Here is a 27,699-nt window from a genome sequence, read left to right as displayed (position 1 = left end):
AAGTTCTTAGCACATCTGTTGCATGCATGATGCTGCAGAAGAAAACCTTATGCTGTGTCTTAATAGTATAATTTCATTTTACAACAGGAAAATGTACATATGAGGCAGATAGGAGGGAGGAGGGGAGGAAAGAGGAAATGTTATCAGTACCAAAAAGCTGTATTTTGAGAGTATAAACATGAAAGTGCCCTAACCTACAGTATGCGTAGAGAGAAAAGGAGGCACACTCTCTGATCTTGCTGTGTGAGGAGAATAAGCACTCAAAAATTTGTTTTGATTATAGAACATAATACCCTGTGTGCCTTTTGCTGTTGGGAAAAGTATTAAATCCTTGTACCTGGGGAGGATGTTCAGTGGCACCCCTGTCATCAGGCTGCGCTTCAAAAGGAAACAACTGACAAGGTGAGGCCAATGTAGAATGACAGTTGAATGTGCTGCCCAGCTTTAATGCATGCAGTTAAGTCATCAGAGTAACAAGTATTCCTATGAGCTCCCTTATTTGTTTGGATTATGGAGTCCTGTAAGGTGAAACATTATCCAAACCAGCAATTGAGAAAGGCAGCCATGACTGCTGAGCTCCTGAGATAATTACTGAAGTCCAGTGATGTTTTCTTTATTCTTGATGCTTTTTTAAAATCCGTCTTCACAGCTTAAGTCTTTCAGGAGTGCTTTAAAAGCTAGTGTGTTTTAAGGGAGCTTTAAACTGTTAGAATTGATGCTATCTGTATGGAAAGTACTCTGTGGTTTTTGAACTCTGCATAACTAATTTATTTCTTGGCACCTGTGCGGTCAGACTTGTGGCCGAGTTCGACTTTAGAACCTTTGATCCTGAAGGTATCCTTTTCTTTGCTGGAGGCCATCGAGATAGCACCTGGGTAGTCTTGGCTTTGCGCAAAGGACGGCTAGAGCTGCAGCTGAAATACAATGGGATAGGCCGTGTGACCAGCAGTGGACCACTTATCAACCATGGCATGTGGCAGACGGTGAGTCCAGACCTCTCCTGAGATCTCACCCTGTCTTGGCTTGTTCCTCAGGGGCTCTGTCTAGTGCAGCTGCACTTCATGTATTCTTTGTGTTTCTGAGATGACTCTTTTCTAACCTATCCATTCAATCCATCCTAAGGTGAGAGCAGGGTATTTTTCCTAAGAAACTGAATTATACTTCATATCCATTGTAAACGAGGCTGGGTCACTGATTTGTACAAGACTAGCCTGACCAGAGAAGACACAGTGCCTCTGGGATGCATCAGTGCTAAGATTACATCATGTGAGTTCAAAAGGTGCCTTCTGGCTGAGGATTGGAAGGGAGTAAGAGGAAGGAGCTCAGTAGCTGTTCTCTTAAGGAAGTTTCCAAGGGTGATTAGTTTGCTGTATAGTGTGTGTGTTGGTTTTGTTTATTCATCTGTTTGTTTGTTTAGTCATAGGGCTCAGATTGCCAGAGCCCTTGAAAAATCACTTATGCTACAGTATCTTTTTTTTTAAATTCTCAGGCTTGTTTATATACAAAATAGTTCATTTCCCTTGTAAAGATACTGAATCTATTAGAAACTAAGTGGATCTCTGCTTGCTAATAACATAATCCCAGCAATCTCAGAAGACGATGCACTCCATCTTGCAGTTTGTAAGGATTCATGTTCCTGACGCTCTCTCAGAACATCTTCTGGAGGTTCAGGGAGCATCTTACTATTTGTGACAGAATGAGGAAAAGCATCTTGTAGTATGATCTACGCTAGATTAGCAATTTATAGATGCAATTTCTCAATTGTCTTTTTTTTCTTTTTTTCCTTTTTTCTTACTTTATTAGATCTTTTAAGTGTGTCTTTGGGAGTGGGTGGGAAGTTCTCAGCTAACTCACATAAGAGTTTAATGCAGATACTGGTAACTGAATAATTTCCTATTTTAAACTTTTTAGTATAAAAAAAGTTTAAATTCTTAATTAAAGAAAAAAGCAAGATGGGAAAACTTTTGTTTCTAATGAATACATAAATAAGTCCTTCAGTGCATTGACTGTCAACCACTGACATTTGGTAATGTTTACAGCAGATGAGGTGATGTTTAATTCAGTTCCTTTACTGTCACTGAAACAATTTTAGATTCCAAATGGAGAGCTATAGAGGTTCAGCAAAGCTGTAGATAAAATGTATGGCATACTGTATCTTTGTAGGTAGGAGTAGTCTCAAGCCAGTTCTTACTTACTTTGTTGTAAGATTTGTTCTGCTAATTTGAAATATGTTAATTGTAATTGCCTGCATAGAGAGGATGGTGGTGGAAGACGTGAAAAGCAGAGTTGATGCCACTGGGGTGACTTGGAAGTCACAAAAAGAAGTCATAACCAAATTAAACCGTTTAACACAGGAGCATAACATACTTGTTAAATGCCAGACCTCATTATGAAGTAATTATAAACTTTCCTATGTTAGTTTGGGGGGGATAGCTCAAATGTATTTTCTTTCTGCAAGTAATACAAAAATGTCCAAACACTTAGGAATTAGGGGGAGTAAACAGAGGCTATGTTTGCTTTCTGCAGGGAGAGAAGCCAGTAAGTATCATTTTTAGGCAAGAATTACTGGTCTCCTGCCAGCCAGCAATGTCAGGGCTCTTATCCTCAGATACCATCATAACCAACAAACTGGTTGGGTTGCTGCAGCCACACACTCTGTGTGGTTTTTTAGAAGTTGTATAAATCCTCTGCAAACTCTTCCCTGAGGCTTTTTGGGACAGTGCAGATGGAGCATGGGTCCTGTGACAGCAGGACCTGCCCTGAGCAGTGCAGGTGGACAGGGGCCACGCCAAAGGGAGGGCAGAGGTGCCCCTGAAGCCACCAGTACCACCTTGCATGTGGGCTGAGCAGAGCCTGGCAGCTGCCAGAGACACAGTACAGCATGACTGGAGGAGAGAACATCATGCAGTGCTTGCTTGGAATAGGTCAATGGTCACAGCTCTGGTGACTGTCTCCCAGAGTTCAAGTGTTACTGTTGTGCCTGATACTGGCCAAAGGCAGAAGGATTTACCCACACACAAACAGCAGCAGGAGGAAGGAGCCTTAATTCTCATGACTTTCTGGTTGATTTAACCTCTGAGACTTGAGATGCTGTTGATGATGCTGGGATGCTGATCATTTCCCCTTTCTCTGCTCTGCTTTCTCTTCTCTTGCCTCCATTCTTCAGGTACCGTGTTCTCTTCTGCTTAACGTTCAGTGTCACCCTTGTCTCTAAATGCCATTTAATCTATATGGCTGAGTGATACAACTATAAATCCGTTCCTCCATTTAATCACCTCCCCCATTTCTCCTTTTTCCTCTGTCCAGGATTATTTTTAATTTGGGAGATCCTGCTGAGGAGGTGTTACTCCTTTCTTATGTGTCTTCTTTTATATAGCATGTAGCCACATGTTTCATTTTAAGTATGGACTTGTGTTTACTTTTCAGCCTCACCTACTGTGAAGCACAGCCCCAACACACTTCAGAGGTCACAGTCCAGACTTAAATGCAGTTTGGGAGCTCTACCCTGGACTTCAGTGTGCACAGGGTCAAGCCCTTAGTTTTGTTTAGACCTAGAATGCTGGAGTTTGACACTTCAGAGAGCTTTATAGAGGTTGCGAAAAAATACTAAGCAGCAGATGAAAAAACAATGGCTATTTAAAAGCAAAACATGAGAAAAAGCACCAGCAAGTGTATGTCTTTTGGTCTCTTGAGCAAAAGTTGCATAGTTTTATGGAAATACAAAGGCATTTTCAAAACTCCAGGCCATTATTTCTACCTAGGTATTTTCACTGATGTTGATCTCTCCTGATCTATTTTTAAATGATCATTCCCAGCATTGAAAACACAAACAAGAAAGCCTCAGGAAAAACTTCTAATGTAGTTATTTCTGTATAATCCAGCTGGATGAAGTGGCATGTATGAAATTATTATAGTAGAGAACGACTCACCTTCTGTTTGTTTAGCATTTCTGAAAAAAAGTCATCATTTTGCCTTATTTTCAGTGTTCAGTTTAGTACTGGCATGAGGACAATATGGTTAGCAAAAATAATAACCTACCTGCACTGTTTAAATGTCAGAACTGAAGGTTAAGCAATCACAAGCAGATCTGTATTTAACTTTAACCCTGCAGCTGCCTGTAGTCACGTCCCTTTTCAGTTTTGTCCACTTGCTCTTCAGCAGAGCAGGCAGGCTGGCTGTGTGCTGTGTGTTATCCAGGACACAGATCCAAAACACACAACTGACTGTCCTTATGGCTGAGTGTATGGGAACCCTTCACTACAAGAACTGCCTGCCTGATCATTCCTGAGCACACTGTGGCAATCAGCAGCTACCTACTCCTTGCAATAGGAGGAGGGAATTCCAGCCGTCTGCTGACTACTGAAATGATTCTCCTTTTGGTTTATAGGTGATGGTGGTGCACCAGCAACTAAGCTCTGAATATAAGGAACCAAAGCTGAAACTGCCAGAGGGCAGTTTGAAGCAGGCAGAACATAATTACCTAAACTGGGATTTGCTAAGACCTTCCGTGGGGATTAACCACTTCTCCTGTGGAAGTTTCCACTGATTTGGGTTTGTTTGCATTACTGATCAGAAGCAGCTAGGAACTCAGACTAGTTTTTTCAAATTTCTATGTTACTATTTTCTGTACAATATAATAAAATTTCAGAAGGCCCTGAATTTTGGTGGCCTTGCAAGTCACATGATTTCTTCACAGAGGAAACACAGTATGGGTAACTCTGCAGTCAGCTTTTTCCCATTCCCATTTGCTCCATGGCTGCCCACAACCTATGCTAGGAGCAGGAGGATGGCCCATGCCAGCTCCTTATGGTACTCTGACTGAACATGAGCCAGTGGAGTGCCCAGATGGCCAACAGCCTCCTAGCCTGTATCAAGAGTAGTGTGGCCAGCAGGACTAAGGATGTGATGGTGCCCCTCTACTTGGTGCTGGTGAGGCCACACCTCAAGTACTGTGTTCTGTTTTGGGCCTCTCACTACAAGAAGGACATTTTGATGTGGGAGCAAGTCCAAAGAAGGGCAACCAAGCTGGTAAAGGGTTTAGAGAACAAGTCTTGGAAGGAGCACATTGGATATTAGAAAACATTCTTCACTGAAAGAGTTGTCAAGCATTAGAACAGGCTGCCCAGGAAAGTATCTAAAAGATGTGTAGATGCGGTGCTTAGGAACATGGTTTAGTGGTGGACTTGGTAGTGTGGTAGGTTAATGGTTGGACTTGATGATCTTAAAGGTCTTTTCCAACTGAGGCAATTCTATGATTCTGCACCCTGGTGCATTACAGCAGCAGCGGCTGCAACACTGAGTAGAGGCATCCAAGTGAGTTTATATCAATAGCCAGTTATAGCTGAGCCAGTTGGGCTGTGGCTGACAGGAGCTGTGGGCTAATGTTCCCACCGACTGAGTGGCCAATGCCCAAAAAAAGCCTGTTTGAGATTGGCTTGTGTGTCTCCATGGGATGTAGTGGGGAGGTGTAGATGTCACTTTAAACAAGCAAGCTTCGGACAAGTAAATTCATGTTGTGTAGGATACAGCATGGAGCAACACATCAGATGTAAACAGTGTTTTAGCAATATAAACTGGATGGTACTGGAATCCACAAGGAAAAAGTTTTGTATTCTGTGAATAAACTTTTAAACTACCAATTCCCTCAGTCTTCATTAGGGGAGAGTGCAGTTCAAAGGGAGAGTCCAGGGAATAAACCTGCTCAACTCCTTCATCCTTTACATGACAGCCACACAGTGAAAGCTCAGTGTGGATGATGGGAACAGTTTTGGCGCAGCTACTCTTGGAATGAAAAGAGAAAAATGCCCATGATGAGCAGGGAGAGGGAAGAACAAGTCTGAACAGCCGCCGAAATAGATAGTTTGTTCTATTCAGTGGCTGACTGATGGAGGCAGCATCTGGGTGTCCCAGGGAACAAAGCTATATGGATGAAGAGTGTGTAAGTGGGATATCTGTTATGAAATAGAAAGAAGGAGTGCCGTGTTGAGGTAATGAAATAGAGGAGGTGCACTTTTCTTCCCTGTAGGAAGAAAGAGATTGTCTTCCATGATGGCCAGAGAACACCATGTTGGTAGCGGGACCCAGATCCAAAGTCGCAGAATCTGTGCTGCTGTTCAGCAGCCTGTTGCATGTCAGCTTTGTGCTTCACCTCCTCCTCTCCCTCCCCGGAGCTGGCTGCTTTATAGTACTTCTCTGTGCAGCCTGGGAATCATTAAAATTATGAAATGGTTTTGAAATTTCAGTGCTGATAGAATCTTCCTAGAAGTAGCTTCAGAGACATGGAGGTAAAACTTGCAGAGACCTTTTGAAGGAAAAATTATTGCCTATTATATATCTTCATTACCCTCTCAAATATGACATCTTCTACTGTTCTTTTTTCAGAGGTCAGTATTCAAAGATGAGACGTAGCGTGACTGGAAGGCTTCGGCTTTATTTTTTAGTGGTTCAGAAAAAAACAAAACAATAAAACATCTTCTGATCTGTTTTTTCAGTTTTTCCTTTCACATGCCATTGCAATTGGAAGTTCCACTTTAATAACTCATTATTGCATTTACATTTCACATAGAGCAACCTACAAGTGTCGTGTAGTCAATGCACTCGTATTTTTGTGCAGCTGTTTTGAAGTAGCTGGGCTGTCTTTGCCATTAGCACTACCCCAGGTTGCTCTCTAGAGTAAAGATTTACCCACCAAAATGAACTGCAACCTGAAAGGTAGACAAAGAGGCTTGGGGACAGAAAATATTTCTCTGTCTCAGGGATTTCACTGGTGGTGCCTGTCCTTTAGTTGAAGCGACAGATATAAGTGGCAGCATCTTGTGATTTTTTCTATTTACAATTTTTACCTCTTCAGATCTCTGTTGAAGAATTTGAGAGAAGTTTGGTTATAAAGGTCAACAGGGATGCAGTTATGAAAATTGCTGTCTCAGGGGATCTGTTCACTCTAGACAAAGGACTGTATCAGCTGAATTTGACAGTAGGAGGCATTCCTTTCAAGACAAAGGACCTTGTTCTACCGGTGAGTATAATACAATCACTCATGTTGTTTTGCATGCCTGAAGGGCTTGATCTCATCTTTTCTTGGGGTAATGTAGGTCCTTCCTGAGAGCAGTTAAGCCTGCCCTGAAACAGGTGGAATTAACACCTTCTGGATACATCTTTCCCTCCATTGATTATAGAGGGAATCTAAGACAGTAGCAAAGGGGATACTTCTGATTTTTTGACTGGTAAGTTTGGGTGAGATGTGTCCGACCCTTGGCCTGCAGAATTAGGACACAGCAAACCTGGAGCACATGACAAAATTAATGGTAGTCGTGCTTGCTTGGAGACCAGGAGGGGTTGGAAGGGGTCAGTGGACACACCACTGGAGGTCTGGAAACAGTGTTGGAGGCACTTTTTGTGTTGTTACTGAAGTTTGTGCTTCATGTGTATTGTATCATGGTTTTGCTGCTTGCTTTTGCTGTTTCAGTTTGGTAAGACCCAAGGAAAAACAGAAGCTTATTTTCTTTATTTCCTTCTAATTCAAGTAGAGAGAACATACAAATAAAAGTTAAGGCACTCTTTGGGTGAGATGGGTTGATTGCTGTGTTTCTGAAATAACTGCTGCTCAGGCTGGTTTGAATGTCCATCACACACAGAGTTGGCATCTGGAAACCCCAGTTGTCATCTTTTTATTTCTAAATGAGGTGAGAAGCTTGCTGCTCTGTGACTGGGAGTGCAGCAGCTGAGGAAGGCTCCTGTTCCTCACAATAAGTATTCAGGGCCACTGCCTGTCTGAAACATTAAGCTTGAGGTTAGGTCTGAGTATAGGATTGAGAGCCAAAAACTCCTGAGGTTTTTACCCTGGCTCAGACGCTTGATTCTTTCTCTGCTTCTGTTAATTGGTGCTAATGGTGCTGATTTAGATGCTTTCCAAGGAGTCTTCTCTTTACATACTGTCTCACATTTTGGTGCTGACATTTGGTATGGGATAACTAGAACCTGGAAGGAGTGAGGTGTGTACAGAATGATGTGTTCATCTTGTGGCTCAGGAACCCCTCCCTTAAGCTAGGACTTGACAACTTACACCAGGATCAGGTACAACATCTTGTGTGTCATGAAGGCTGCTTGCAATGAAGCAAAGTGTGGGAAACTGTTCTTTTCTTCCCCCCAGTACCAGCTTGCGACACAAAGGATTGGGTTTTTTAACTTCAAGTTATTCCCCAGCATTCACATGTAGAATTACAGGAGTTACAAAGCTTTGGTTACAGAGCTTTAGAAGTAAATTATAGCAATGATGTGCATCACATAGAAGCAGTTAACAGAATCAATACAACCAAATTAGCACCTGCATTAACTAGGGCCCTTCTGTCCTGTGGAGACAAGCTGACACATTCCTGGGGAATAATGACCACTTGCTTTCTTGAAGAGTTGCTGGATTGGGTTGCTGCCAGTTGGTTTGCATGTGCATAGTATGTCAAAGTGATTTCTATTTAGTCTCATAATATAACTCAGTATTCCTCTGCACCCAAAATCCTTTATTCTTTATTGGACAGTACTTTGAGGCATGAGATAATGCTTTGTCTCTTGCTAGATAAACTCTCGTCTAGATGGTTGCATGCGGGCATGGAACTGGCTGAATGGGGAGGACACCACTATCCAAGAGACCATAAAGATGAATGAAAAGATGCAGTGTTTTTCTGTAGCAGGACGAGGATCTTTCTATCCTGGCCGAGGTTTTGCTGTGTTTAATCTTACTTACAGTAAGTACTTAATTTTTTTTATTTCTGACCTGTTGTCCTACTATTAACCATAGTTGGCTAATAAAGAGTTTAAAAATTACACGAATGCCAGACTCAGTGTTGATTGCTGCAGAAAAGACTGGCAGCTGTGGATGGAGAGGGAATAGCTAAACTGGTGGCCCATAGCAAAGGAAGGCCCGTGTGTGATGGTTACAAAGTGTGGAGGTTAGAGCCAGTATGAGTATGGCCAGGGTGGATTAGGGTCTCTCTGTGTAGCTCAAGTAATGCATTTCACATCCAGGCTCGTTCCAGCTCATCCTCAGCATTAGGGGCTTCACACCCCTCTGTCAAGAGCATAGGTGGTTCCAGCACTATCCACTGTTTTATGCTAAAGAGGGAGAGCTGCAAGCTGTCGTGCTGTGTCTTGAGTTTATGATGGACAGAAAATCAGTGTTGTCTGTAGCAAAATGTCCAAGATCAGATTCACTTTTAATCACTGGGTGGTGGGACAAACACACTGAGCGTATCCCTGATACAAGCTGAATGAAATTGGCCAAGATACAGTAATAACAAGTTTCAGACCAAACTTGGCCATACTGCTTTAAATAAATCTCCAAAAGACACCTTTTTGTTGTTCTGGTTTATTCTGTTTGTTTATATGCACAATCAACTGTCAGTGTTTTTAAACCCCTACAAATTCCAACCATCTATTTTAGTTTTGTGTGCGAGTCCCCCTCTGCAGAAGCCTTCTGTGCATCACTGTGTGGATGCTTCTGCTATGCCATTGTAAATTAGGGAGTGTCAGGTGTCTGGTGTCTTGTTTAACACGTGGATTCAAAAGCTGCAAAGTAGAAACAATGCAGCATCTGACAGGCAGTTGACAGCACGCAACAGAGATGAGGCCTCGGCTCCTGCGTTTTTATACTTTTTCCTACAAATAATACTCCTCCATTTTTTTAGCTTTGCAATGGTAAACTTTGTGAAGAGCTTATTGTATTTCCAGATGTTGTGAACCAGCATAGCTAATAGCACTGTGTAGGGAGGTTTACAGAAACAGTAGTGAAATTTTTCTTTGTAGCCGGCTTCACTGGATCAGTAAGATGCCAGAGAGTTTGATTCAGAGTTCAGCAGGTGAGATAAAACATCCCGTTCTTCTGAGAGGCTGGTGATCAGGAGGTTGGTAGGTAGGTGATCAGTGCATTATGCCTATATCCTTTTGCAGTTTAGCACAGGCTTTCCTAGAAATGCTTCCTGTATGTCAGATTTGGACGTATATTTCTCAATGATCTTGGGACAGTCAGCAATGATGCAAAAATTAGGTGCCCTATCTTGCAGCAGTTCTTTGAATGTGTTGAGTTGGCAGCCACAAGAATCTGAATCTCTCTTTGTGATCAAAAAGCTTAACCTTGTCCTTTGACATTCTGAAAGGCATCAGAATGCAGAAGGTGACAAGAGGAAACTGAAGTAATTTTCTCCTCTGATTTTATGTTCAAGTGCTTTTGAATTATTTTTGTGGGGTTTTTTTAGTAAAATAAGTGTGGTGGTCCTTGCATATGCTCATCCATCTGTCCTCTTCTCCAGACAGAAATTTCACAGCCTACCCATTTGACCTGTTAGCCCTATATTTCTCATGCTATGCATTTAATTTTCTGCAGTGCAAGCTTCTTCTGGAAATGAAAGCAAGACAAGCTGGGAAATAGAAGTAAATGCTGCGATTCAACCAGCAACAGATACTGGTGTGCTGTTTGCTCTGGTTACAGAAGAAGCATCTGTCCCTTTGTCACTGTCTCTGATTGACTATCACTCCACAAAAAAAATGAAACAACAGGTACAGTCTTAAGCATTGTTCTAGAGAAGGCTCCTTGCTCTTTCCTGGGAACTGAAAGTCATTCTCAAAAAAAAGCTGTCAGGTTTGCTGCCTGCCTACTTATTTGCACCACCCCAATTCAGAATGTAGTCTGAGATGGAGGTGCTGCGCTGTCACTGAAGTTCTGCTTCCTACGGGTACATGTCAGACACTGCTAGGGAGCTCTTTGCATGTGAGGTCTAGGTAGAAGATGGAACTGTTGAATGCAGGTGTATTTTGTTATGTTTTTCTGGCACAGAATCTGTTTAATGCCATAAGAAGATAAGGTGGGGATCGGGCTCTTCTCCCCGGCAGCTAGAGACAAGACAAGAGGGCACGACCTGAAGCTGCACCAGGGGAGGTTTAGGTTGGATATCAGGAAGTACTTCCTCATGGAGAAGGTGATCAGACATTGGAAGGGACCAAGGAAAGGCTGGATGTGGCACTTAGTGCCATGGTCTAGCCGATGTGGTGGTGTTAGGTCATAGGCTGGATTTGATGATCTTAAAGGTCTTTTCCAGCCTTGGTGATTCTGTGATTCTGTGATTCCCATTCTCTGGAGCTCATCAGCAATAGTCCCAAGATAGTCAAGAGACTGGCTTAGGTGTCACTCCAGGTGCTGTGAAAGACCAGTTATGATGGAGTGCTGAGGCAGCTGATTTAATGGTATTCATAATAAAGGACTGGATTCTGGCATTAAATAAGTGTAAAGCAGGAATGATTTCAACTAAAACCCGCAAGCCAACTTTTCATTTGTAGTACAGCAGCTCTAGTCCATTTGGTTCCAGCGCACTAGAACAATCTCTGTAAGAACCAGTAAGAATTCTTTCTGAGAAGACAGTGGTTACGACTAACAAATAGTCCCACTGGTTCATTGGTTTTTCAGCTCTGCAAATTAGCTGAGAACATGATCAGCTATAGTAGTAAGACTAATTCTCTGGCGGCTCTGCAAAACCTTTGTAAACAAGTGGGGTCATTCTGGTCTTGGGTAAGTGTGACTAGGTATATTTCTGCTCACTGCCTCTTTTTTCTTCTTTCCCCTGATGTCCAGTTTATCATTGTGGCCTTGGAGAACACAGTTGTGTCCAGACTGGCAATAAATCTCTGCGATAAGAAGGAACACTCTGTGGACATCCTTCTCAAGAACAATCACTTATCCCTGAGGGTAGATGGGATAGCAGGAGAGAGTGAACTAAGCATCTCTGAGTTAGAGGACAGTCTGTCCATCTTGGAGAGCTCTTTGCAGTCAACGTTGAAGACATACGTAGGAGGATTGCCAGGTGAGCATCCAGTTTTGTAGCATGGACTACATACAGACTCCCAACTCACCTTGCTGAGCCGCAGTCAGGAAAACTGCTGTTCATTCAAGCTGGTAGCCTCCTTCTCTGTTTCTGCTTGAGCAGACTTTGTCTGTAGAGCAGGCATGTGATCTTAACGGGTGTGAGGGTGTGCTTGACAGTTACTTTTTTTCTGGAATGACTGTGTACTTCTTAAGGACAACTGGATGCAAAAATAGAAAGAGAAGGTTTTGCTTGGTCATCAATAGGTATGATTTATCTGAAGGATAGCTGTAAGCAGGGTCATTGTCTTAAACCTGGTAGAATCCATAGGAGCTGGCCCATGGGCTCCTGCAGTGCTTTGTTAATGTAACAAACGTGTGAGGGAAGTACCAGGGCCTCATATTGTTTTGACTGAAGCTTGAGAAGCCCAGTGTGGCGATTCTCCCTGGCAGATGTTCTCTTTGAACTTACCACAGCACTACATAATAAACAGATTTCCTCCTAGCAGAGGGGGCTTAGGGCACAACCAAGGGCCTACCACCATTTATGGTTTTGATGGCTATTCAGCAACAACAGGGCTTCTTGTGGGACGTCAGTTTGCTCTGCTGTTCTGAGCCTGGAAAATCAGACTTTCATTTGATCATGAATTTTGGCCAAGGTTGGGGGTTTGTTTCTTTTTCTGGCTGAATTCTTTTATCAGTCCCTGCTGCTGAGGAATGCAATTAAGGAAACACTTGTCTCTGATGCACAGCAGTACATCCTATTTTACTGCCAGCAGCTAAGCACAGTCTTGCCTTTACTTGCTTAAGCAAGGGAAGGGCAGCAATGTTGGCCTCTTGGTAGGTGCTGAAGCAGTCAGGCTGGAAGAGGGTGGCTGAGGTGACATGTGTGCCAGGACACATGGCATGACTGTTCCCAACAGGAACAACAGTTTACAGGGTATTTGTGCTGATGATGTAAATGACTCCTAGTCACACCTAAAAAGAGGAGGCCACACACTCTGGGGTGTTCACGTACTGGCAGGAATAAGGCTGAATCCCCAAAAATGACATTTTCCAGTGTCAGGTTGAATTGTCCAGGCAGGCTATTGCACAAGCAAGAGAGGTCACTTGCTTTCTTTCAAGTAGCTCTCAGATGCACAGCAGGAGCTCTCATAGCTCAGAAGACAATGCCATTCTGTCACTGCCCTGGGTTCTCTGTGGTTCTCTTAGACTAGCCATGCTGGGTGAAGCATAGTTTTTAATCAGCCAGATCTAAGTGTGAGATACCATAGCCATCCATGTCTCTTTAGACCCAGGTGCCTTCTTTAGGTTTAGCTGCTTTCCCCCTTTGATCTGTTCTGCTCAGCAACGGGAACTTCTGTCTGTGGTCTGTTTTTGCCTTCGAGAGGAACCCAGAACTTGCATTGAGAGACCTTGTTATTTGCCAAACAAACAAACATTTCAGCACTTTGGTTGGATTCATCACTCTAGGTTAAATAACTATACCAAATAGTCAGATCTAAGCAAGTCAGGCTCATTCAGATTTTTACAACATTATGTCGTTTTTGCTTTTTCCCTGCTTCCATACTCTGTGGAAAAAACAAAGTATAGTGGTCGCACCTAATGTCTTTATTCCATTTGCCACAAAGAGAATTCTGGGTCAAAATACGGAGAATATCCCATTCTAAGTACAGCTAATGTTGTAGATGTGGAAGAAATATTATTTAGAGTTTCAAGAGATAAGAGGGAACAGCTGGGCATTTACTATATTTACTATGACATTTTCAGTCTGGTAAATCCCAAATAATGTAATTTATATAATGCATAGGTGTTTTTCCTTACAGTGTTTATAAGACCAGGTGAATGAGCTTTTAAACAAGGCTTCTGAGTTTTTATAGGAGCACGTTTCAGACAGATCCCTTTCTAGTCATAACAGAAAATGAAATATTTGACCTGATATGTCTTTTCCAGCCTTGGTGATTCTGTGATTTGCAATTAAAACACCAAGAAAATAAGTATTTTTAAACTATTTTTGGTAGTACCTTACAAATCCATCTGAAAGCCCACACTGTCTTTCGGTCATCCCTGTGGCACATGTAACAGCAGTCCACATAATTCCTTAGATGGGTGTTCAAGTCATTAAGCCAACACTTCAACTTCTAAGTCAAAATTCAGTTTACATTCACGTGAGGTGCAACACACAGATGCCCCCTTCTCAGATTTCACAAATAAAATGTAGTAAATGGGGAGGAACAGGAAATAGCTAAAATTATTACTTTATGCAACTACCAAGCAATGGTCCCTTTCAGCCAGGACCTGAAAAATTTATAGTATCTCTTTGTGGTTTACAGATCCCACATGAATGTTCTTTCTCTCACTCAATCCTAGAGTCTGCTTGAGCTGTGTTTGATCTCATCATCTTCAAATTTGGCCCCATGTGTCTCCTGGCAGAACCCTTTAAATTGCATATAATCTCAGGTCAACAGATCAACTTATTGTTCAAGTTGTCCTTGCTTCAATGTGAAGATAAGGGGTTTACTTAGCTACTATGAAGTTAAATAATCTGAGACCTTTTTTTGCTTTCCATTGTATAACCAGCTTGATTGGGTTGGCTTTGGGTTGTAAATAAACTAATAACCTTTGGGGAAGGGTAGAGGACACAGTTCACGTAAATTTTCATGTTACTATATTACTGTGTGAGGTTTTTTCTTTATTAAAGGTCAGTGTGTATATGATGCAAAAGGTAGTAAGTAATAAGATTGAAAAATTTCCTCTGGTCTGTTGGATTGTACTTAGTGTCATCTATTTGTTTTCTGCCTCTGGTAAACTGATTAAAAGTGTGTCACCTGTGGATGTCCATAGGAAAAAATCAGTCTGATTTGTCTTACCAACTCAACTGATGTGTTCCAGCACCTTTCTGATTAATTTCAGCAACCTCCTTGTGCTAATCACGGTAAAGATAAGTCTGGCACATGATAGTTTGCATACAGGAGGAGCCTCCCTGTCATGAAGTTCTTCGCATAAACTTTTGGTAGATATTTTGAAGAGAGAGAGGGAAAGTATTAGAGGAAGGTATAACAACTCCACTAAAGAACAAGTAGAGGTGTTTAGAGGTCGGGACACAGTATCATCAGTGCTGGAGGCCTTGCAGAGACACAGTGCAGCTGAGGAAGGGTTCAGCTGGGGAAAAGGGCTTTTGTGCACAAGAGCAGATGGTGTTTTCCCCACGTCTGGGATTGTGTTCTTGCCTGCTGCTGAGAGGGGCAGGGGGGAGGTAGAAATGCCAGAGTGGAGAAGAGCTTTAATTCATTGACCTGATGCTCTTCTTAGCATAGGTAGGGCAGGTATTCATTCAAAACAGGTCATCAGAGATGTTTCTCTCCCCTTTCACACAGACGTTCCTGTGACTTCCACTCCAGTCACCGCCTCCTACCACGGCTGCATGACCCTCAAGCTGAGCAACAAGGCACTGGACTTAGACGAGGCTCTCTACAAGCACAGTGACATCACCTCACATTCCTGTCCTCCAGTCGAGGCAGATCAGTAGGTACCATTGCAAGGCGAAAGTTTTATATTCAGAAACTTTCAATGCTCTTTTTTTTTTTTTTTTTTTAAAAAAAAAAAAAGATATAAATTATTCAGACCTACCGCACTGCGTGTATAGTTTCTCTTAAACACTGAAGGTATGTAGGAGCTACTGATCCTTATGTCAGATTGATTATTGAAATACTCCTTTGCTTTGAGGTTTAAAGGTTGTAATATATTTGTAAATAGTTCAGAAGACTAATATTAAATAAGCCAAAAGTACAGAATATATGGAAAGTGAATGTTATCTTTAGGCGGTAAGAGACAGTTTTATCTGTAATGTAGAAAACCTGGTAATATATGAGTGTGGACTGGAAGAAAAATAATAATTCTGTATTATTTTTTATTACCAAACACTGCTTTCTGATTTGCAAAATATGAGAGAATAAAATATTTACATACAAGTTTTTAATTTACCTATACTATGTTTATTCTGTATTCTGTTATTTGGAGATAATGACTCAGGCTATGGCTGATGTGGAGATCACACCAATGGGGTGGGGTTTTTTTTGATTGGTTAGTTTGGGTTTTTTAGTTTGTTCATGGGGGTTTTACGTGCTTATGTCAGTATCATGTATCTTCTGGGCTGGAGAGCAAATGGTTGCTGCCGTTCTTATTGCTGGGGCTTCTCTTTCTGGTACCACAGATAGAAGACTCAGTTGTGACCTTTAGAAAAACTCTTGGTCAACAGAAAATGGAAAACAAAGTTGGGTCAGCAGGAAACAATTAGAAGAAAAGCCTCAATAAGTTGAAAGCCATATGGCTTGTGTGTCAATAACCGCTGAAGCAAATGATGAAGTGTAAAGAGCTGGGGAATATTATCTGGTGATGACATATTTTTGGTGCTTAATTGCTCAGTTTTTTTAGGTTGGCTCATTCTCTGTGAGCCTAGTGGGAGCAGAGAGGCTCGAGACTGTGAGAGTTAGCCAGGCTGAATTTCAGTGTGGTGAGAATATGTGTGGGTGTTTACCCAGGAGAAGTTGTAGAGCCATAAAGTGCATTCAGCTTTTAAGCTGTCCTTGTGAAGCTGGGGTGGGCTTTGCCTAGCTAGCATGCTTTGAAGCACTTAAATCTTGCTTTATTTGACCCTTGTCTTGCATCAGATTAATGAACTGAGAAAGATGGAAATATGCTGTGGTGGAAATCCAAATAGTGGCTGGCTAAGGTTATCCTATGCTTCTGAGGGTTAGCATGGAAAAGTTCTGATTCTACAAGGGCTTCTATAATTTTTCTCTGGTCATTCTACATCACATTTTGCCTAGTCAAATATGGCGGTGGCAGATTAGCCTAATAATCCATAGGTGTGACAACACCTCTGACCAAGCTGTGGAGATAGAGGAAAGGGTGTAAGAGGGGGAATACTATCCAAACATATTTCCTGGTAAGGATCCCTGTTTTATTTAGCAGAGAAAAGGAAGGTACTCTCTTAGCCATTAGACAGCGTGATGCCACAGCTCTGTATCATGACCAAATCACTCAGCAGTAATGCAGTACGGCAGAAAAGAGCTTTATCACTTTCAACCATCCTACTCCTTATACTTACAGGAGACCCTGTCAAAAGACTCTACGCTGAGATGTGACCAGATACAAGTTTGACAGGATAGTTTCTCACTAGACAGCGATAACTTATTGGCGAGTGTGCATGGATAGGAAAACCCAGAAGTAGTCCTAAGTTTTTGCTTCTTTTTTATTGACCAAGGAAAGCCATGTTATTCCTGAGAGTGCTTTGAGCTGGAGTTGATAGAAACCCAAGAAACATTAGTTTAGTATCTCCAGTGAGAGCCGGGAATCCCGAAGATACTGTGATTAATAGCACTTCCACACTGCAGGGTTCTATTTTCTTTGTGTTTTTTCATGGTTATTTTAGTCCTAAATACATCTCACATCTTTTTAACCTGGAGTAGCTCTAATGAAAACAGTTCAAACTTGGAAGGCACCTACTATTTTTTAAAGCACGTAGATGAAACAAACTCTCTTTTACTTTGTTGTTTTCAAAGGAAGCACTTTAGCAAAACAGTCTAGTGTCTGGCATTTTTGTATAATTTCTGCGGGAGTTCCCAAAAAAACTCCCATGTGGCATAAATGAATCACAAACAGGTCTGACCTTTGTGTTAATGTAGTGGTACTATGATGAGGCCAGAATTATTCTGGATCCTGGAAACGTGAATCCCGTGGTACTCTGCAGTTTCAGACTTAAAAGGACCAGAATTCCATTTTCTAAACCAATCTAATTCAGAGCAAAAATTTCTCCCAGACTTTGAACATGTGTGCATGTATGCAAAGATTTTTTGCATAGACCACAGTGCACCAAAACCCAAAATATGGTTAAAAAGAGAAAGGTAGAGTTCATAAGCTGCTTAAAGTGGTGGTCTTCTGTGACAAGTTGGGTTGTTTTTTAATACCTTCCAGCAGTAGCATGCTGAAGGAAGAGGGAGCTGCTTCTGTGCACCACTGAAAAGAGGAAAAAAGTGATACACATTCCTTCATTCCTCCTCAGTCCCTGTGCTTCGACCCAGGAGAAATATTGAATTAATTTTAAATTTTGTTCCATTAGCATTCTAGGTGCTCAACTCAAAGGCAGCATGTCCATTCTGGGCTTTGAGTCCACAGAAAGAACCCTGGTGGCCCCCTGGTAGTATTCATAGTAAGTAAGAACAAGTACATGTGTAGTTCCACTCATTTAATGATCAGGGCTGCTGTGCTTTTCACAGCATGAATTTACACAAGAACTTGGCATTTTGGATGCTTTAAATTAGTGTTTAAAGGAAAAATAATGGTCTCCTCTCTGACTTCTGTTTCTCTTAACCAGGTTCATATTACTTGCCTTATCAACAACACATGTAAGGTACCTTGACATTGATGTTAACATGGCTGGCCTAAAACTTTGCATCTCAGAAAATCCTTCTTAATGGAACAAAACATGGTTTTTACTGTCCATAGAAATTAACCTCTGATCTCATGTGTATTAATACTGAATCTGCTTTTTATACATAGAGGTGCAACACATAAATTAACCAATTCCTTGAAAGGTGGAAAATGTTATGTAAAAGGCTGATCATTCTTTGTTCTATTTTCAGCTGGTCTGATGGTGTCACTTCCTTTCAAAGGAAACTGTCAAGTAAGCTGGTTTTGTAATACTTTCATAATATGAAGCAGCTGCTTAAAATAGTAATGAGAAATACCTTCCTTTCCTTACTTTGCTCTTTGGCTTTTCAGGAAATTTCTACAGTTTCATTGCTGTCTAGACTTTGGTATCTATAGAGCAAGCAGCATCACCACCCTTCCTGCAGGAGCAACATGCAGTGAAGGAGTTCTGCAGTCTGATGGGTTTTCATGCTGGTGGAGCCACTCCTGCCCCAAAATATGGCAGCCATGTGCTAAGAGGGATCCCAGCTAACGTGATGCACAGTGAGGGGGCAGGATGCACACAACAGGGACAAGACTTTGTTCCTGTAAATAGCACTGCTACAGGTATTGCTGCTTAGCCCTGTCAGTTGTATTTTTGTCTCTATACAGTAGGAGAAAATAAATATTTATATATAAATGAAGGAATTCTCACCCTTCATACATTTTGTTTCAGTCACTGTAAAATGTCTTGATCAGTTTAAAAATAAGTAAGTAGAGTATAACATAGAGTGGCTTTTTATGGTCCTCTTTTGACTAGAAAATAATTCATTCCAACACTGAAGTGCAGCTTAAATACCTGTCTGGAAATTGTATCTTTAGCACAATGGCGTTTTACTACGCAGACTAGACTGGCACAAAGTTTGGATAAAACAGTCCTAAGAAAATTAACCTTTCTGTTTGAAACTTGAAAGAGAGGGCTATTTGAGAGGGTACTTTTTCCTCTGTTCTTTTGGTTTGCTGTCTTTAGAAATATACACAGCCTGTACAGTATAAATATACACAGTCAATTTTATTGTAAAATAATCGGCACACTTCTTTTATTGGTACAACACTTTCACCAAAAAAAGATTATTTAAGTAAATACTGCAAGCAAACAAACACCTGAGCTCTTCCTACCCAGAGAGATTGGCTTGGAGAGCTCCTGACTACCCACTCAGACACCACAGACTAGAATCCCTCTGTCTGGGTTTATGAAAGCAGAACAGGTATCCAGAGTGTTTTCTTCACTCCTCCTCTTGAAGAAAATTCATTCTGCAGTGTACTGAGAAGGAAACATCTCATGCTTTTGGTAGCCAGAAAGCAACAGGCATTTGACTGCAGGCAGACTGGGTGGTGACTGGTCACCCCGCTGGTGATGTGCCTGCCCTTGCATTTCCAGGGTCCCACTCTGCTCACAGTGAGATGCAAGGAAAAGCAGAGTGGCCGTAACACACTCTGCAGTGGGTTCCTTGGCAGGTCTAGTGCCTGCACAGCACAGTTTCCAGAGGTTTCTTTAAAAGAAAATACAAGCCTACCAGCTACCTAAATACATTTTTTGCTCTATGGTGCATAGGGGGGAGGCTTTTCTCCAGGCAAGAAGTAGGTTGGTGTATAGAGGGCTGGAGCATTGGGGGGAAGCCCATAGCTGGAGCTGGAATGAGACGGAGGCTGAGTTTCTTCTGATAAAGAATTATCAGTAGATGATGTTCCTGGAAAATTGCTGGCAGGCTGTATACAGACAGAGAAAAATACCTTCAGTAAAGGGTTTCAATCCCCTTCGCAGCTCTGTGCTGTTTGCCACCTAGGAGTTATGTAATAAGCCCTGTGATTAAATTTCTACTGCATTGCAGCTGAACACTCACTTGAGTTTTAAAGCATCTGCTGAAGTTAAGCGATGGCAGCGTCTGGTGAAACAGGACAGGTTCCATCTGTAACCCAAGTCATTTTTAATAGGCATTGCACATACAGCCAGGTAATAGAGCAGAACAGGAATTTCTGCAGGAGAAGATGCTCTGGCTTCCTGGGTGAGGCACTGCACCTGACTGGCTGATTAGGTTACGTGTGGCTGCTTGTTTCTAGGCATCACTGGGAAATTTAAATTAGCTCAGATGTAATTAATGTCAGTTATAATACTTGCATAAATGCAAGGTCTTATTTCTGTGCCAAATGAAGACTCCTCTTAAGAGGAAATTTTACAGGGAGGCATGTGTGTCCCTGTAGGTCTTTCACTTTGGCTATCTCAGCTAAAACGGGGCGGAAAGAGGCACCAAAAAAATAGACAGATAAGCAGAGTTTGTTGAAACAAAAGAATGCATGTAGGGACTAATGTTCTAAATAAAACCGTACCACTACTTAAAACCAAGTTTTGCCATTGATTTCAAGAGGGTCAGGATTTCATTCCTCCCCTCATATGCCAACACATGCCAGTCCCTGGGCTTCATCAGAAAACTTGTACTCAGCTCCCCTCAGGTTCAGAACTAAAGTGCCTGGAATTAAAAAAAAAAACAACACAAACAAACAAAAAACAAACAAACAAATAGTAGTAATGGATCTTTTTCAAGGGAAATAAAAAATCTGGGCAATTAAACTCTGCTCCCTGCTGCTTAGAAAAATGAATAGTCACCATCTAGAAGGCTAGTATCAGGGCTGGCACATGGACAATGGCATCTCAGAGCTACGCAGGGCTGGCAGATCCCATGCCACGGTGCCTGGCTTCTCTGAGGGGCTCCTGGGTCAGCAGGGGCTGCTGCCCTCAGTCAAACCCCGATAGCAAAGAGAATGTTGTCCTGCATTTGTACCCCAGGGTGGCTTAGTGAGAATGGAGAAGTCTTGACAGGAAGGTTGATTATTTCCTTTAACTGTCCAGGAGGCACTGCACGTACATGGACAGACCTCCTAGATAGATCAGCTGCAATGTAGTTGTTGGGGTTTGGGGTGGCTTGGATTTTTTTATGTATTTTGGAGTTGTTGCTTCCCATTCCCCCTCAAACTGTAGCCTCTGTTTCCACCTGTCTGCCTTGAATTGCTTCTGTAAAAAGTTCTCCTCTGGCAGGAACGACTGGCACAACCCTCACTGCTGTCATCACCATCAGTCCCCGCCCAACTAATAATCTACCTGACCAGTTGGCAGGCTTGTTTCCAAGACTAGTTGTGACTGAACTGTATGTACCAGTAAGGAATAAATTTAATTTAATTAATTTAAGGTGGAAGAACTATGGCTTTCCTCTGGTTGAGGCAAGAGTTCAAACTGGAGTTATTAGTTGGCAATTGATTGCTAACTGCTTTACTTCATTGACCGGCATCAGTTAACTTTTTGCTTTCCCCAGCTCTTAGATGAAGATGGTTTTGCTCCTTTTGTTGTACTGAACTACCACATGTGTGACCCTGTCCCAGGCGGGGGCAGGTGCAGGGCAATGTGAACTGCAGGGGCTTAGGAACAGGGATTAGCCAAAACTTCAGTGAGCCAAAGTGAATGCTGAGAAGAGAGGTGTGTCCAGGGGCCCTATGTGGATCTTGATCTCTATAGAAGCAAATTGTTATGCCTTTTGAGATGCCCAAGGGCACTCTATGCCAGCTGCTGCAGAAATATGGGCAAGTTTCATGTAGACTTTGGCCCACATGAGCCAGCCCTGTATGGAGTCCTGCAAACGTTAGGCTATCTTAGATGCCAGATCTTTAGGCAGCTGAACTTCACCCCTACAGTACAGTGTTCAACCTCAGGTTTTGATGTCTCAGTTGAAAGCTCAACAATATAGATATTTAAGCACAAAGCACAGTGACACGTAGCAACTGAATCCCACCCATAGTCAATGGAAAGGCCTTTAGAGTGCTTTTTGTAGTGCTCACACTCGTGCATCTTTAGCCTGAGATAGTCTGCCTGTCTCTCTGTGTTCTCTAAAGGGCAGACCAGCTCAGGCAGGGTCTTCTACACGATGGACAACTAGAGCTCAGTTCATCTGCCCACATGTGAGTGTCCAGTCCTTTTGGGATGCCGTGGGATTTCCCAGACATCCACACAGATGTGACACCTGGCTGCTCCCGGAATGGCAGCAGAGGCCAGGTGCTACCTGATCTCACTATCAGGCAGCAACATACCAACATCCCGTGTTTAGCCAGATGAATCCCAGCCCCAGGGCCTGTAAGTTGCCTTAAGGACAAGGACCAGCTGAACAGGCCTTGTGAATGCTTGAGTCCAGCAGCTGAGTGTTGCTTGGGGCACTTAGATGGGTCATGAAGACCCCCAGCCCTATGGATTCAGCCCTCAACTCTCAAGTAATGGAAGTGGATGAGGGTTAAACTTCTGACTGTTACTAATCGGGCCAGCTTCTAATATTCACCACTTGAAAGTGAGTAAGTTTATTACTATTTTTATGTCGTATACTGATGCAGAAATCAGTTCTCTCCAAACTGCAACATAATGATCTCATACACACAGGAAGGTGGTTTGCTTTTCTTTTTTATCCCCCCCTTTTTTTTTTTTTTCCTAGGAAAAGGATTAGGTGCTTTCCCTTCCAGAGCCCAGTGCTTCTTGCTAACCTCTCCTGGCCTGGGGACAGCTGGTGGTGTCTGCCTCTGGATGTTATGAGGGAGGCAGAAGACAAATGAACACACTTCATAGAAAAGCTAGAAATCTAGGAAAATAACTGTTTATTTTGGAATGCAGTTTAGAATTTGGGGTAAATACAATGTATTTCTGTGTCTCAGTGGACACAGGACTGAACAGTTACAGTTGATCCTCATGACTACTTACATGCATCTTTTCAGCTTAATTCTTTGTTTCATCTGCTTTTATCCCCTTCTCTTTCTACTCTTGGCTACATGCTAACTGAACTCTGCAGAACAGCACAGCTCTTCAGCTAAAAAAAAACAAAGAGCGATGTTCTTTTTTTTTCTTCTCAACCCATAGTCTCTGCAAGTGCCTGGCCCCGTTTATGTTAATAAATGAAACATGCCAAGGACTGTTCCCTGGCTGTAAAGCCAACTGGCACAGCACATACCACATGCCTACAGCTGAACTTGTACCACCAAAACAGTGTGAATGTCGGTAGGCACACTATCTACTGGGAACAGTCCCTTGTCCTTGCCATCTTCTGACCCCTTCCTGAGTGTTGTTGGGAGACTGTTAGGTGGTCTGGGCCAAACCCATACCAGGGGTTGCTAATCATTCACTGGAGTGGATGATTATCTTGTCCCAGTACTTGAGCTTCGTAGCTTATTGGCCCTGAGCAGATGTGGCCCAGGAGGCTGTGAGGAGCTGGTCCACAGCTAGTTCATGCTAAACATGCCGTGTTTTCAATTAGAAAGTATTGCAAAACTTGTGGTACCCACTGGTCTAGCACTACACAGCCAAAGTATAACAAGCCAGTGGACTGAAAAAAACAATCTTTCTGTGTTTTAAAAAAAAAAATCAAAATTGCTCCAATGTGTCAGTACTTGCAGTTATTTACCAGCTCACACTATGTTCTTCACCTCACTCTGAGGAAAAAAAAAAAAAAAAAGAGCAAACACCATCCTCAGCACCACTCCCTGCATTTTCCAGGCCAGCTCTGGCTTGGAGCACAACGTGCACCTCATCCTTCTGAAGAAAGTAAAGCTGTGTTGACTCACTTATGTTGTATCCCATCCCACAAGGGGAGAAAGCTGCCCCTCCATCAGCCTTTCCTCCTACTTTCTTCAGGCTGGTTTCCTCTGGTCAGTAAGGCTCACCAAGCTCTGCCAACTGCCACAACAGCTTTGTATGGGTCTCCCAGTGCTGGCCTGTAGCAGATGCTTATAGGGACCTAAAAGAAAAAGGCCTCCATCTTCTGATGAGCTCCCATTGTTTCTTGTGGCAGGCATCCATCTGGGGATTTTCTGGGGTGCAAGTGACACCTGAATCTCTGTATTTAATAGCAGCTAATGTTCCTAACCCTTCATTTGTGCTCTTCCACAGCATCCTGTGGCATGTGAATCTTCTCTGTTGTGTAAAAACACTGCCTATTTCTGGATTATCTTGACACCTAGTAGCTTTACTGTGGCAAACAAAACTTTCTATGATAAGAAGTTATCCACAATCCTTTCCATATCCCTCAGTTTCACAGACCTCTTATTTCCTCCCCTTTCTTGTCTTCTTTCCATTTGATGAGTCCTAATCTACTTATCTCCCTATTAAGAGCAAGGTGGGCTAAGGTGTGTAAACTATTCTGCCAAATCCTGTGTGTATCAGATGCTTCCTTTGGTTTCCCCAACACCGCTGTTGCTGCTTTGTCTTGTTCAACATGGAGGCTGTGTTCACCTTTATGGCAGCACAGCTCTAATCCCACACTGGGATTCCTGGTCAGCAGATGGAGTCCAAAGGACAACCACAGAAAGCCTGAGAACAGACCTGAGAACTACACCCAGACTAAGTCATCCCAAAGGTGAGTCTGAGTTGGGATCAAACTTCTTTGCCTTGTTTCAAACCCCCAGGAGCCAAGATTGACCTCAGCAGAGTTTGTACTGTGTAGCAGCTTATGCTTTTCTGATGGAGTAAGAAGGGTGCCATTTTGTACTGTACCTGAAGGGGTAACGGGTAGGATGGATACGTAGAAATAGTTGCTGCAGACGGACAGAACCCAGCGTATGTCAGGATCTGCTGGGCAGGATTGTACAGGATCTGTGGAGGAGGGGCAGCACTGAAAGCAATTTGGGACAGAGGTATCTGTTGAGCACAGAAGACAATATATCAGCACAGCGTAGGGAGGGCTGGAGTACAAACTAGTCCTAACACAAGCAACTAGGCAATTTAACAACTTTCTGTTTTCCAACACAACACTGGTACTACACAAAAACAAGGAGCAGACAGAATGAGAGGGGGGTGTATCTGGAGTCAATTTTCTGACCAGAAATACACAGCTATTTTAATCTACTTCCCTTGGAAAAAGACTGCTGGTGCTTCCCTAGCACCAGTTACAGAAGCACTGGCAGGACTCCAGACCTGTAACACCCTGAAGAGCACAGCATCCAGCTTTGACTGCTTCTTCTTATCCACTCCAGCACCAAACACCCACTCCTTCATAATTTGCTGCAGACTCTTTCCAATAGCAAGTGCTTGATGCCCTCATGTCTTTTCTGTCTGCTTCCTACACTGATCACGAAGATCTCCCTTTCTAGATCACTTATTCTTCTTTCACAGCTCCCTCTCTTATGAAATGGAATTTCCTTCTGGCTGTCCAATACCACCACCCATGTGCATATCTAATTCCTATTGCATAAAATCCTTCATCATATCCCATGGCTTTATTGGCATATGTCTCAACAGCAATGTGAAATTAGGTTTGCAGGAAGAATAGCTCACATTAAACCAGATGATACAATTGGGGAAGGGAAAAAAAAAAAAGGAGCAAAAGCTAAATGTGAAAGAGGACTTGTGTAAAACCCTAGAAACTTGTGCTATATCTGTGAATTTGCAGAGCTCTGTGAAAGATTTTCATGTCCCTCTGCTTTGCAAAGTGAGACAAATCCAGTGATTTCTTTTCTCTCCTTTGTTTTTATTAGCAGATGGAATCTTCATTTTACTGAGATAATAAAATATGGTGGTTGCTGAAAGCAGCTGCCACGATTTTAGGGGTTTTTGGGATTTCCTTTCAGATATATCAGAGAGAGATATAAACCACATCATCCTCTGGATATAGTGCAAGATCTCACTGTGACTGAGAAAGAGGTACAATAACTGTGTACATGGAAAACATCATCTAGGTCACTGATGTACCACATGAGGTTACCTGACAATCTAGGCCTTCATTCTCTGGAGAAACTTAGCAAGTGCAGAGAAAGGCTGGGCCCAAAAGCAGCCAACCTATCAAAACACCTCCTTTCTACCCACCCTGCTTGGGGGATATGGTGAGGAGAAAAGGAGAGGTGCTGCTGTCAGGCAGGAGTAGCCACAAGCAGTTGCCTCAGACCCAAAGGTTTGAGGCCAGCAACATGGCCCTCTACAGCCAGTGCTGCACTTTTGCCTGGACACAAGTGTGTCACTGTGGCCATAACACAAACCACAGCCACCTGCTTTGTGCCTGTCACCAGCCTTCTGGTGTCTGTCCCTTTGCATGCTGCTGTCCTTCTCCCAGGAACCTCTCTCAGTCCTTCTCCCCACCTGCAGCAGCCATGCTCTCCTCTTGCTAAGGACAAATATCACAACAGTCCTAGAAGACAGGTTTGGGGAGTCATCCACGCCACATCTGCTGATCAAAGTACCTTATTATCAGGCTATCTTGGTGTCAGCCCGGAGCCAGCAACGATTTACAGTTATTTAAGCTGGTTAGATGCTTTTATCAAGTATTCCAGTAATGACACTATGTTAAATTAGTCACATAAAATACAAAAGTGGGTGGAGACATACTAACCTGAAACACTACCCAAGTCAAAGAGATAAGGAGCTGTTAACTGGCCAGAAAGCAGTGCCATGCAGGCACCTGGGGTCAGGGAGTGTGAGGAGAGGAGGCGATGGCCAGAGGGGCTGCCTGGCTGTCCCCCACCCAGCCATGCAAGCAGCTGCTGGCCAGCTGCTGGGCTGTGTGGCTGCAGAGCGAGGCAGTTCAGCTCACTGATCTTACACGGACCTGCCAAAGCCTTTACTTCTGAGCTACGACCACTTCTGACATCAGACTGCACCATTGCTTGCAGGACTGCTGAGACGTGAACGCATTAGCAAGTAATTCAGTAGTCAGGGGTTCATTTTGTTTCCCTTTTCTGAGCAGTGCGAGGGAAGAGGAGAGGAGATATGGGAATGACATTTAATTTGTTCAGCTTCCCCTGAGGACACCCAGAAGGAGACTAACTGAAAAAAAAAAACCCACCCAACAAACAAAAGCAGAAAGACAGGAACCTCCTCTTGTCTCCCACCCAGGACCAGCTGTAGTTCTGATTAATGCAACCCTGAACTCAGGGCAGGCAGATTCCTTGGCAAGGTGTGTTAGGAAAACATCTACAAGTCATCAGATGAATACCAAGGCAGGGAAGTAAGTTTATAGATTAACTTTCAGTGCCAGCAAGTAAAGTTTTTAATGCATTTCTATACCTCTGTCTTCTGTAAGAAATAATCAGGGGTTTCTACCATTTTGGATACTCCCAAGTACCTACTTCTATCTACATTATATCTTAAACCTGCTTTTTGATAAAGATGACTTTAAGATAACTGCCTAGCCAGCATCCTATAACCAGATGCACTGTAGATTTGACCTGGAGGTTACTGGTGTGACCACTGCAGGTCCCCCAGCACCCAGTAGATTACAGAGGACAGCCCCAGGGGTGACACAGGGGCCGCTGAGGGCTGACACCTTGGGGGTCAGGAGAGTATGAAATGTTTCCTACTGAACCAGCACAGCCCTCTGGCAGGCAGCAAAACCACAGGGAGCATGCCAGGGTCTGCAGGGAATTTGTCACAA

The 27,699-nt window shown here is 42.8% G+C and overlaps 2 protein-coding genes across 4 annotated transcripts in view; one reads left to right on the top strand and one right to left on the bottom strand.

Moving 5' to 3' along the window:
• The window catches only part of GAS6 (growth arrest specific 6), a 64,381-nt gene that overhangs the window by 27,674 nt on the left and 9,008 nt on the right, over positions 1 to 27,699 (top strand). Inside the window, exons 9-15 of one of the 2 annotated variants that reach the window (XM_051633314.1) lie at positions 284 to 402; positions 794 to 983; positions 6,851 to 7,015; positions 8,570 to 8,738; positions 10,373 to 10,545; positions 11,615 to 11,843; positions 15,220 to 15,367. In XM_051633314.1, coding sequence (XP_051489274.1) covers positions 284 to 402; positions 794 to 983; positions 6,851 to 7,015; positions 8,570 to 8,738; positions 10,373 to 10,545; positions 11,615 to 11,843; positions 15,220 to 15,367 — 1,193 coding nt within the window. Of the gene's footprint in view, positions 1 to 283; positions 403 to 793; positions 984 to 6,850; positions 7,016 to 8,569; positions 8,739 to 10,372; positions 10,546 to 11,614; positions 11,844 to 15,219; positions 15,826 to 27,699 lie in introns of those variants that run through there. The other variant, XM_051633323.1, reaches the window with a different exon arrangement.
• Positions 19,393 to 27,699, bottom strand: part of TMEM255B (transmembrane protein 255B) — a 72,220-nt gene continuing 63,913 nt past the window's right edge. For both annotated transcript variants that reach the window (XM_051633336.1, XM_051633344.1), the window contains 2 exons: positions 24,831 to 24,974; positions 19,393 to 20,023 (listed from right to left, as the gene is read on the bottom strand). In XM_051633336.1, coding sequence (XP_051489296.1) covers positions 19,856 to 20,023; positions 24,831 to 24,974 — 312 coding nt within the window. In that variant the 3' untranslated portion in view covers positions 19,393 to 19,855. The remainder of the gene's footprint in view (positions 20,024 to 24,830; positions 24,975 to 27,699) is intronic.

Source organism: Apus apus, chromosome 1 (assembly GCF_020740795.1).
Source record: "Apus apus isolate bApuApu2 chromosome 1, bApuApu2.pri.cur, whole genome shotgun sequence".
Classification (NCBI taxonomy): Eukaryota; Metazoa; Chordata; class Aves; order Apodiformes; family Apodidae; genus Apus; species Apus apus.
Note: the sequence above shows the minus strand (reverse complement) of the source record. Positions and strands in the feature narration are given on the sequence as shown.